At 41.1% G+C, this 12,505-nt stretch overlaps 1 protein-coding gene across 1 annotated transcript in view; it reads right to left on the reverse strand.

The window, feature by feature from the left end:
• tmem145 (transmembrane protein 145) overlaps window positions 1-11,730 on the reverse strand; it is a 35,785-nt gene extending 24,055 nt beyond the window's left edge. The window contains exons 1-2 of the mRNA XM_069142354.1: window positions 11,455-11,730; window positions 448-522 (exon numbers count right to left, since the gene is read on the reverse strand). Coding sequence (XP_068998455.1) covers window positions 448-522; window positions 11,455-11,565 — 186 coding nt within the window. The 5' untranslated portion in view covers window positions 11,566-11,730. The remainder of the gene's footprint in view (window positions 1-447; window positions 523-11,454) is intronic.
• Between the last annotated feature and the right edge of the window lie 775 nt (window positions 11,731-12,505).

Consider the following 12,505-nt stretch of genomic DNA (forward strand, 5'->3'; position numbering starts at 1 on the left):
GAGGAGGCAGTCAGACGGTTTGAGATCTATACAACAAAACTGTTTCCAAAGTCTGCAGGCTAAAACAGTAAAGCAATGCATGGGTGGAAGACGACAGTGGAAGAACAAAACAGACGCATAGAGAGATGTAAAGGAGGGGGGGGGGGGGGGGGGAGGAGGAGTGGATAGAGAAATAAGGACGAGGAGGTTACAGCAGGAACCGTCAGAGGAAGACGGAGAGACATGAGAAAGAGCTGTGGCATCGGTTTATATGAGGTCAGAGGAAGGGAAGACAGAGAGATAGAACTAGAAGGAGATAATAAAGCACCGAAAGAAAGGATGAAGAAAGAAGACAAGGACACTTGTGTTGCCAGACAAGCTGAGCTAATGTGAAAAAAATTATTTCAGCAATAAATGGGAAACAAATGCAGGATACAGACACACAAAACTTAACGTTAGTCATCCTACCTTCGGATAGCGGAACCGGAAATCCAGCCGCCCAAAGTCAGTGAGAAAACAGAAGCGTGTGAGGAAAACCCAGTCCTGCAGTCAGGATAGAAAAGGACAAGCAATTAACATGTGTGGGAGGAGCAAATAACAGGCAGAAACAAGAATCTACAGCCACCCTGGGCAGTTCTTTGAAACTACACTTAGGTACAGCAGCACTATGAGCTACACGCTAATATCTGCCTGCATGTTTACAATGACAATGCGAACATGCTAATGTTTAGCGGACATTCCTTTTTACCATGTTAATTATCTCAGCTTTGTGTCTAATCAGCTAATTAGCTCTAAACACCAAGTACAGCTGAGGCAGATTGGAAATTCAGTGGTTTTGCAGGTATTTGGTCAGATTTGTGTCAAATAAGTCGTAGTTACAACAGAACTAAGCAGTTTGATGCAACAGGTGAATTTTAATGTTGTTCTGAAGACGATGAGTTCGATCGAAGCCGTACGTGTGAATCTGGATGAAAAAAGCCCATGATAATTGTGTTAGCTGAAAAGTTACAGGATGACACAAAAGCAACAAATGTCCGCCTGATGGTGGAGCTAAAGTAAAAATAAGGAGATCCGCAAAGTCAGGACCACTCTGAAAACCAGGAACATCTGCTTAATTTCACGCCAATCCATCTATCAGATAATGAGATATTGTAGATGACAAGTGAAAACCTATCAATTATTAGGATTTATTCTCTGAGCAACATGGATATCTGTGTCAGAATTTACCAACAACCCATCCAAAAGATGCTGAGCTACCCAGACAACAAGAAGGGAACGGAAGCACCCCAATGAATTCACAGCCTTTACTTTTGCAAACAGACATTTCAACACTGTCTGTGTCTGTGTGTTCCAGTTCCCTTTTGTTCCAAGTTTGATGTCCTCGAGCTGAGAAACGTTAGATTCAGCTGCAATTTGCTGGAAGACACACAGAGAACCCTGATTCAACTAGATGCTGAGATATTTTAAAATGAACGGACCAACCGACAAAACAATGACCAACAGACGGACATTAACTTCACAGGAACCACACGACTGGCATAGCTAAAAGAAAAAAAAAAAGAAAAGAAAAGAAAAGAAAGGTTGTGGGTAAGCATACGAAAGTAAAAGAGGGAAGGACAGCCGTAGGGAAGGGAAGAAAGTAAATGGAGTTGGGGAGGACATAAACGAGACTATAAAGAAGAAAAAGAGCAAAGAGTGAGAAAGGGGGTAAAAACAGCAGGGAAGAGATTCAGGAACGTTAAAGAAGAAGTAGGAGCAGTAAAAAAAAAGAAAAAAAAAAAAGAAGAGGTTTGTGGAAGAAATAAGAAAGGAAGGAGGGAAGTGCCAAGTGGGTAAGGTTGTAGAGAGGGTAAACAGAGAGGGCATAAAGGGCTGCCGAGTACATGAATATGCAAAAGGTACAGAAGAAGAAGAAAAAAAAATATCCAATCGTAATATTACTCAGCCATACGCTTGGCAGCATGAGACCAGATAATAGTGCTGATGGTGTACTTCCCTGAGCTTATATAAGGCACTGCAGCAGGAAAGCCATAGTGGGTCAGTGGTGTTCTTTACACTGTATATACATGCATGCAAACGCACATACATATACATTCATACATAGTGTACTGTAGACACACGGTGTATTCTATACAGCTGCGGCCAGACATATTCTGTAGATCAGGGTCATAGTGCTGAACGCAGCACTTACACCACATCACTTATATGCTGTTTACACACACTTCTCCGTCTGGATGAGTGCCCAGTGTGAGTAAACCCAACTGAGGGATCTAGAATAAATGAAGGCCTCTGAACCAGAATGAGACATCAAATCTTTAAGAATTAGGAAAATATAGTCTTGCCAAATGAATACAACAAATTTATAAACGTCTCATATATACAAATGACAGCACAGAAAGACTGAGGCAGGATTCACGTCTAAAATATCCGCAGTGTCTTTCTAAATAGTCTGTACTCCGAGAAAAAACAAACACGCCAAATCTATCATTTCAGCTTCAGATTTGCTCTTTTGTTTGTCGTGTTTGATGGCAAGATAAATATTTTTTGCACTGTTGGTCAGACCAAATAACGATATGAACATCATAATTTTCTCATGAAAATTGTGGGGGACATCATCTATATTTTTGTTATTTTACAATTTTCTGACATCTTATACATCAAATGTTTAAAATTCATCATGCATATCATTAGTTATATAAGTATATATATACCCCAGTTATGTAAGAACTGAATAATGAGGTTCTGAGGAAATATCAAGAACAAAAAGGAATAATGTGAGCTAGTATTCAATACCAACTATTTACTCTTTACAAGATGAAAAATGACTAACAGACAATACAAACAAGGACATGATGAATGGGTAACAAGGTATGTACGCAACAATTGATGTTATAAAACCACAAAATGATATGGTATGTTTCCATGTCAGTTCTAAAAAACAATCAGTGACAGAGGTTTGGGCTACCTCCGGGTGTTCAGATGGTAATTTTCTACCTTTTCTCCCTTTTTGTTTTTGACAACAGATCTATTTAAAATAATGAAGAAAGTAATGGAACAAGGAACACCAGCCACAGTGAGCAGTTAGATGAGGAGCGACACGACTGCAAACCTCCAACCCCTTAGGAAGGTAACTGACTCAATTATTATTGACTGACTTCTTTATTTAAACAACATGAGGTTGGTTTGCTGCCCTGTAAATAGATACACCAGTTTCCAGTTTCTCTTCCGTCGTATTTCGGCCAAAGTGGCAGTAGTATTAAACCACAGGTGACGTAAATGCAACAGAGCTGAAATCTTAAGGATTACAACTTCAATGCTGCCTAAGGAACCATGCCAGAACTTAGATAAATACAGCCCACAATTTGTCCTGACTTCCTGACTGAAAGGTATGGATACTCTAATCCAGTTATTACTGACCCTTTAAGAGAAGTGTCTGATTAAGGTGAACAAGACCAAGAATTCAGAGGCAGTTTCACTATTTGACACTTGAAAACTTTCAGTGTTAGACACGACTCAAACAATTCAGTCAGAAGCATTGAGTACAGTATTGAGATGCGATACAAGCTCTACTGAGCCCTGTGGTCATGATTTGGTAAATAAACCAGCAATGGGTGGTAATCATTCATGTGGATATAACAACAGAACAGGTAGATGCACTCATTTCTCATTTCACAGAACAGTTATATAAGTTCAAAACTGAATCTCTCCACTGCACGGTAACTTTCAAGACCATGAAAACACATTTAAACTAAAACAAGATGGATAGCAAAATCCCAGAGGTTAAAGTATCTCATAGGCAGATATGATATTTTATTGATGAGTCTCTCAAGTTGTACTTCAGGTAATGTTAACTTTCCTTAAAATCAATCGTGCTTTTCAAATTTTAAAGCACACACGATAAACACGACCACAACTTCTTTCAAGTTTTGACTTTCCAACAACACACAAGAATCTGCTCCACATATCAGCCTCTTCAAGGACCAGAGTGCAGTCTTCCTCTTCCTTATTAAAACAGGGCTTCAGGTTGGTTATTATGAACTTTTGATCTCCAACCGACCAACAAAACTCCTCATGCACAATTATACTGTAATTACCTCTGCCCCGCGTTCTCTCTACATAAACAAGCACAGTAATTTCTGTGCTGAGAAATAAAGTGCAACCAGAGCAGCGTAGCGTGGCCGGCACTGCTGCCTCCATATATCACAGCAAACAAAACCGCAGCCATATTTCAGCTACTGCGAGCCAGCTTCAGCCCCTGGAGCCTCTGGGTTATAATTCATGGCAAACTCCAAAAGTCACTGAAGCCCGAGACTCTCGCCCACCACTGTGCGTTGTCCCGGGTGACGCTTAAGTCTGTAACCGTGACAACCAGGGCAGCAGAGGGAAGCAGTGACCCAGAGATGAATCCCTGGAGAGAGGAGAGAGGGGTGGTCTGGTTGGCATGGTGGGATGGAGGGGGGGTATCCTTTAACTCACTGCAGACCGGGACTATGAAAGACGCCTTTGTCGGACAAATACACTCATAATTACCCACAAGCATCTGTCATGCACGTCTACATCCGAAACATGCATAGCCACGCTGATACACACACACAACGCACACAACGCACACAACACACACAACGCCATCCCCTCCATCCCCCAACTTCCATTAGTTCCATAGCAACCACTGCATTCTTTCGTTTGCAGCTGCCATAGAAACATCAAAAGGGCTCGGTGTTCATTCACAACACACAAACACTTTTATTGTGTGGCACTCTTGTACAATTGTCCTTCAAAGTTTCTCACTCGATTACAGACTTGTAGTATACACCTCCAAACATTGATCTTCTGAGCAGATAACGAGCCTGGCTTCCTCACGGTATGAGCCGATATTTTTGAGATACTCACACACACACACACACGCCGAAGAGGGCACAAGAGGCCACTAAAGCGTTTAACTCACGAATTTATGGATCAAATTCAAAAGAGTGAACCACTGATTGATTGATTAACATTAAATGATTTAAAAAGAAACCAAATTAAGTTAATTACCAACAATTATGACTCTCTTACTTTTACTCAAATCTAAATTTCTAGTAGAAGCGTTTACTTCAACCAAACCGTCTGTCAATGGGCCAGATTCTATTGCTCATACAATACTGTAGTCAAACATGACCTAACATGTTGAATGTGAGAAAAGAAAAACACTAGAAACACACCAGATGGCCAACATTTTAGCAAAGTCTGTGGACACCCAAACATTACATCAATGTGTGCATGAAGAACTTTTCATTCCTAAGTCGTGGGCATTAATATGCCATTAGAACCGCCACTATTCTTGCGGAAAGGCTTTCCACAAGATTTTTTTTTTGAAGCAGGCTGCACGGATTTGTTCCTTTTCTGCTGCAGGAGCATTAGTGAGGTCAGACACTGATGTCAGGCGATAAGGCCTGGCTCGGAATCAGCAATCCACTTCATCCCAAAAGAGGTTTGATGGGGTTGAGGTCAGAGTTCTGCGCAGACCTGTCAAGTATTTCCTCAACAAACTCAGAGACCATTACTTTATGGACCTGGCTTTGTCGTGAGACAGAAACGAGGTCTTCCAACAACTGTTGCCTGGATGTGCAATAATAATAAATATCATTGAGTGGCAATTTCCCTTGAATGGACCTTAACAAGGCCTTGAATGATGAGTTGATTAACTCATTGGTCTACTCAGAAAAAGAACTGCCAGCTATTCTAAGGACTGATAAGTAGATTTGGCTGTTTTTAAGGTTAAAATACAAAACACTGATTTAAATGTGAGCATATAAACTTGTCTCTGTCTCATTTAGGATGAAACTAAATATTTTTCAGTTTTGAAAAGTTGGTTGTAGAAAACGTGTTTTTTAAAGATGTCTCTTTGGTTTGAAGACATTTTATGAAGTAAACTCTAAATTGAGTGATTGAGGAAATTATTTGAAGACAAACTGCTGATGACAATAATCTATATTTGCAACCCTGATGAAAAACAGCCTCAGTACACAAATACTGTATGCATATTTTTTGGCCATACAGTGCACTGATGCACTGTATGAACAGGATTTTGACATTCATCCTAAAGGAAAAGCAGGTGAATCTAATTGTATATCTAGATACAGATTTTCATATCGCACAGCCCTATTTAAAAATCATTTAGGTCATTTATCACACAAATCTGTCAAATATTTGCTTGTTTTAAAGTGAAAATGTTTCAGTTTTAGATCATTGGAATGTAATTCAAATTGCTTGTTTTTTTCTCATATTTTATATAGAAAATGATAATTACACTGTTTTTTTTTTTTAGATTGATTGATAATAATAAGAAATCATCAGTTGAAACCCTCAAGATTTAAGCCGGAGTCTTTTTTTCCAAGCAAAAAAGTCCTGTGATTGGCATTTTTCACTATTTTCTGACATTATGTAGTTGAAGCAATCAGTTAATAAATAGCCAGATTAATTGGTGGTAAAAATAATCTTTAGTTGCAGCCTGACAGAATTAAGCAAGTTTCGACACTTCAAAGTCAGGAAAAAAAGAAAAGAAAAAAAAAAAAGCCATGATGGCGTCAACAAGCTCGAATGGCGTTTTCACAATCTACTAACAGGGTCAAGCAATTCCATCAACGTCAAAAGCTTAACTAAGCGGAAGCTAGTTAGCCCAGAGTAGCTCAGCGTGTAGTGTGTGTGTCAGTGGTGAACAGAAAAGGAACTGAGCCCTGGAGAACTGCAACAGTGGATGAGGTGTCTACCTTAATCCCCTTTTAGTCTTCTTATTTCCCCAAGGCCACTGCATTGTGATGCAGAGTTACTCAGCCACCTCCCAAAGTGTGTGTGTGTGTGTGTGTGTGTGTGTGTGTGTGTGTGTGTGTGTGTGTGTGTGTGTGTGTGTGCGCACACTCCATTAATCAAGTGCTATTCCTTCATGCAGTATCTAGTCAATTCAGCACCTCACAGTCTCATTCTCTTATTGTGTCTTTATTCTTCCTTACAGTTCCTGTCCTTTAATCTCTGTAGCGTTCTGTCTTTTCCTCTTTCTCTCCAGACCCCTGTTTGCTTGCTAAGCCTCATTAACAATTAATTACCAATCAGCTAGTCAAGTCACCCCTGGACCGCATGGGCTTCTCAATGATTCATTAGTCAGGGTTACACAACACTGCAATGCATAAACACACTCACCCACAGACACACATGCAAACACACTCAAGATCTGTCCCTTTCTGTCGTACTGGGGGTTTCAGTGAGCACGCAGAGACATGGAGAGACACACACACGCACACACACACACACACACACACACACACACACGCATGAGAGCAAACATATGGACACATGGAAACACTTTCTCACATGCAACCACCTGCACACATATGGCACCTGTATCTAATCACAATGACTCATTAAAAAGAGATAAAGGAAAACTGATTGAGCTGTGGACTGAAAATCCAATCCATATTAGGTTCCCAAAGCTTTCTTCACAGTCAAATTGAAGGATTTTTCAGGGACTATTTTTTTTTAAGGTCTTGTTTGGTGAAATCCAACAGTTCAGAACTGGCATGTTTTAAGATAAGACATGAGACATCACATGCGAGGCACTTTACTTCATGATCCTATTAAGACGTAAAAATCCAGGCGAAACCCTTCAGTTCAAAACTGCAGCACGTTGTTTTTTTCCTCAGGATGTCAGGTGCTGATTTTGGGATGGAGAGAGGCCCAATGAGCTGGAGCACGCTGATGAATGCAGCTGCTAGATTTTTAAATTAGGAACAGAACTTTCAAGGGTATTTTTCATTCATTTTCAAAAGACGAAAGGTTTAATGACCTTCCTTGTCAAATCCAAAAATTTTCATTAACTGAAAGACCAACTGAAAACGAGGGCTGAATGATTCATTCAGTTTAATATCAAAATTGCAGTTTGAAAGGGGCACAAGTTTTGACAATAATTTATGTAATTAAAAGTGTTTTATTAAGCAGTTACAGATAAATAAGACAGTGACAACTGTTGCTGACAAATTTCATTGACATGCAAACATCAAAAAGAAACCTTAGCCGTTGCCTGGTTAATAAAGTCTCTGTCCTGGTGTCATTTAGACTAAATTTGGGCCACTATAGTATGTGGACCGAAGTTTTCTATATATCAAGTTTATGTACTTATTCCGACTGGTTTGATTCACTTGAATGGCGTCAACAACATGCAATTACATGAATTATTATTTTTTTTTTTTATATATATAATTGTACTCATGCTGAAACAAACTACATTTCAGAGCTTTGTTAAAAAAATGTACACCAAAAATACAGGCTCGTATTTTAATCTGTAGGGACATGATGTTTGCCGTGAAAATGTCAGAGCAACAGGTCTGCTCAGCCTGGGGTCACATGAGGTCTTTGCTTTAGTTAAACGCTCAATATCAGTCTGCTGCCAACTCATACAGCTCTATGGACGTGGACACAAGAGACACAGGCTGAAGCAGAGTGTGGACTTACTGCCTTGCTCAGAGGTCCTGGTGCTGTTGTCAGTTGAAGGAGGGCAAAGTTTATTTATTTCCAACATTTTCCCAGCTGGTTTCAAACTGCCGTCCTTGTTCTGCCCTTAACTTCACAGCTCCACTGTCCCTCAAAGGGACATTTTATCAGTGCGTCCATATGCCATGAGCCACTCCGACTAATTGTACACATCGACCAGCCCAATGAAAGCCGTTGACCAGTGTACCACGTCAGTGACTATAGATAAGTTCAGCTTGTGTCTCCCGTTATTACTCCAGCCACTCACATCATTTCCAACAGTTCATCCCTTCCAGTGCGGTTTAATTTCATTTGTCAATTTACTGTTCTGCACAAACTCTGCCTTCACCTCTGCAGATATTGAAACAACTACGGCATCCAGGGACCGAAGCTGAGTTCATTCTGGGAGAGAGTGTTTCCATCTGAGGGAGGGCAGTGTGGAGTGGAGTGAGTGGGTGACCTTCGGGCAGAAATGCACAAGCAAGACTGATGAGGAGTTAAACCTCACACACATATACACACACACACACACACACACACACACACACACACACACACACACACACACAGTGATGCCTGATGTCATTCAAAGTGCTGTGTTTGCTAATGTTGTCAAATGATACCTGACTCTGGGACAAGAAGAAAAACTCCCACCACAAGGTTCAAGAAAAACATTTGAAAAGCATGACATGAAGTGAATGCCTGCATTTTTTTTTTAATTATTCATTATGCATTTTTCAAACCAATTTTTCATACAATACATTCACTATATTGTACAGTTTCACACTGTACTCCATTAATGAATTTGTCCATCAACAGAGAATCCATCAGCAACTATTTTGGTCATCGTTAAAGTCATATTTAAGCAAAAATGCTAAAAATCCACTGGCAACAGCCTGTCAGATGTAAATATTTTCTAATGAATGCTTTGACATAATAAGCAAGAGGTAGACATTTTATAAGCCAAATGATTAATTGAGAAAATAATCAGATTAATTAGTAATGGAAATACTTTTTAGCTGCACCCCACAATAAAGTTGAAATGTGGAATTTACTTGTTCATGTAAAATCCTCTCATTTATGGTCATACGTAACAAGATAGGCTGACTATAACTATATTCTTATTTACTGCAGAGAAAAGTAAACGGCTGTCCTTCTGGTCAGGAGCTGGACAGTCTCTCTCTCTCACACACACACACACACACACACACACACACACACACTCTAACACTTGGAAGCTGCCCAGTACAACCTATTGCAGGCCACTGAACAGCTCCCCTGGAGCAGGTGCAGATTCAGCGCTGCGTTCAAGGGCACAGTCGTGATGAATGGATGAGTGCCTCAATTTATCCATTCGGATCCCCGTCATCATCCCGGGAATTCAAACTGATGACTTTAATCTCAGTTTGACTCAATTTAAAATTGACTGTACTCAAGAGGTCAGGGAATGTGAGCACAACAAGGCAGCAAGCTACAGTAGTAAATACTACTAGTTGGCTCAAACCGATAGATTCTGCTCTTTTTTTTTTTTTTGGAAGAGCCAAGTAAAGCGAAGTAGTGAGGTGACATTCTGGTGAGGAGCTCGCAGGAGTAGTGCACATGATCAATGCAAAAATATTTATCCTGTTTGTGATATTTCTGAGCATGCATACCTCTTTTATTGCAGCACCTTCCATCACGGTGATCAGAGGCACGGTGACAGAACACAGACCCTCCTCTGCTGTTAGTCACTGAGCGGCTCCAACGTGGCAACAGCAGATTTCAAGTACCGAGGGTGCTCATGTCAGAGCGGAAACATTTTGTTGACTGATTAGTTGAAAAAGAGTCCTGTCAAAAGTTTTGCCATTCATGTATCAAGCATTAATGCTAAATAGTTCCTGCCTCTGCCTTTTAAATTCTGCTTTTCTGTGGTTTATATAATTGTCAGCTGAATTGTCAGACAATACAAGAGAAAACTATTTCTTATGAGGATCTATGAGGCGTATTTGTTTGAAATAAATTTAGCCTATAGCAACTCCAGGCACAGATGGTGTCTCAGAGTGAATGGTAATGTGTCTTCTCTTGTTTCATGGAGATAAATACTTTGCCTTTCAGAATTATCATGATGTTCTAAACAACCATGAATAACTTGATCTTAGGCTCAATTTGACAGGGTTGTTGGAGACTACTTTGTCTGCGGAGTGCCCTGTATTGTTTAACTTGCAACAAAATGGTAGGCAGCTCTACTGTGTGGCTCATTTATGTCGAACTTGATCCCAACAAACTCGTGAAAATGCCAGCCAGAGATGTGGAACAGCAGGTGGTACTCTCCTGAATTGCAAACGGCCCAGAGCTACGCTCCAGCCGCACAGTCAACATTTTAACTCGCAGATCTTGTCAGGGGAGCTATGATGTCGTTCCTGATTTGTCTGACAGCTGACTCTAAACCATGACCAGCCTTTCTGAAGCCCAGTTTCTGAAGGATCGCCACTAATCCACCGCTGCGCGCCAGAAGCCATATGACGCACACCTGTGACGGGTCCTCTGATCAGAGAAGGAAAAAACCACTGCTCATTTACATTTAAGCATGACAACAAAATAATACACGTCCAACTGAATCTGGCTTAAGGATGAGCAATGTGCCGGAGGCTTGATTGGTAGCCTTGGACTGGTGGGATGCCGCTTTCTGGGACAACAATGATGCCAAAGACTATCACGAGGATGAAATATACGCCACACTTGAGACGCACGCAGATCGCGCGCAATTGCAAGGCAGAACAGAGGTGAGTGTGTTTCATATGGCGACAATAAACAGCCGTGCATACGCGAGGCAACTTGACAGTAGCCCCTTCGCCTGTCCGCGGAGCAGTCCGCCACAGAGACACCTGCGTGCGGATACGCAGTCAGGTCGGTTCCCCACTCCTATCAGTCTGTGGCGGTGTCATTGCAGCGAGGAACCAAATGTAAGAGGTAAAGGGGAAAAACTGCCCTCACCTCTTTGGTGTTGACGATGCCTCTGACGTATTTCCCGAGGACAGAATCCACGCAGAGGACGCTGGACAGGACGGCCAGGCACAGGAGTCTCTCCCCGACCCTCACCTCCATCTTTCTCTCTCCCCCGCTGTCGCTCGTCTGCTCTCCGGGCTCCCCGAATCCTGTCTCTGCGCGGGAGCGCGCGCTGAGGAAAAGAGATGAGAGATGGTGAGAGAGGAGCCAGGCGCGTTCGCGCTGGTCCCTTCAATGCATGTGGCCCCCTCCAGCAGTTGAAGCTGGATGGTGGATGATGGTGTGTGTGTGTGTGTGTGTGTGTGTGTGTGTGGTTGTTTGGGAGGGGGTGGTGGGTGCCGAGCGCGCGCATGGTTCCGCTCGTGCTTTGACAATGCGACACGTCCACATAAAAAAAATGCCATTGCAGATTGCAATCATGTTTTCATTAGAGGTCACACCTCTAATGAAGTAGCACTGAGACAGATGATGCCTGCCTTCCTGGTTCAAATTATTATGTCAGCAAGATATTTATCAACAGGAACGGGATATAATGGGCTGCATTAATGTGAAATTCACCAGTAAAATATTACCGTGCAATTTTGTGTCCATGCAAGAACAACAGATTGTTTCAGTAAAAGTAGAAGGCTATCATCACAATGTAAAATATTCAAGTAGCCTATAATTCCTGTACTTAAACCAAAATTAAAGTACAGATATCAGCAAAATTAAGTATCAGAAGTTATTCAGTATTATAGTGTTCCATTTTTGAGTATTGCATCCTTAGTTATAGAGTATTCGATGTTTAGCTGGTCAACATGTAACTCATTTGTGTTGTCTAGTAATTTAATCTATACAGCAGCATCATTTTTCATACGGATATACAGCTGATTTTTCTCCTCATGATAATGTGAAAATACAAAAAGCTCTGCATCATGCATTTTTGCTAACAAAATGTGCCTCGCTTTGTTGACCTTTATCTGGCCGAGTCTGGTATTAATAAAATTCAATCAAGCAGTTGATTTACAAATGCAATCTTCAGTCATAATTACATATAAAA

This window comes from Embiotoca jacksoni, unplaced genomic scaffold, assembly GCF_022577435.1.
Source record: "Embiotoca jacksoni isolate LCO1_2020_lvr unplaced genomic scaffold, fEmbJac1.0.p SCAF_11, whole genome shotgun sequence".
NCBI classification, from domain to species: Eukaryota; Metazoa; Chordata; class Actinopteri; family Embiotocidae; genus Embiotoca; species Embiotoca jacksoni.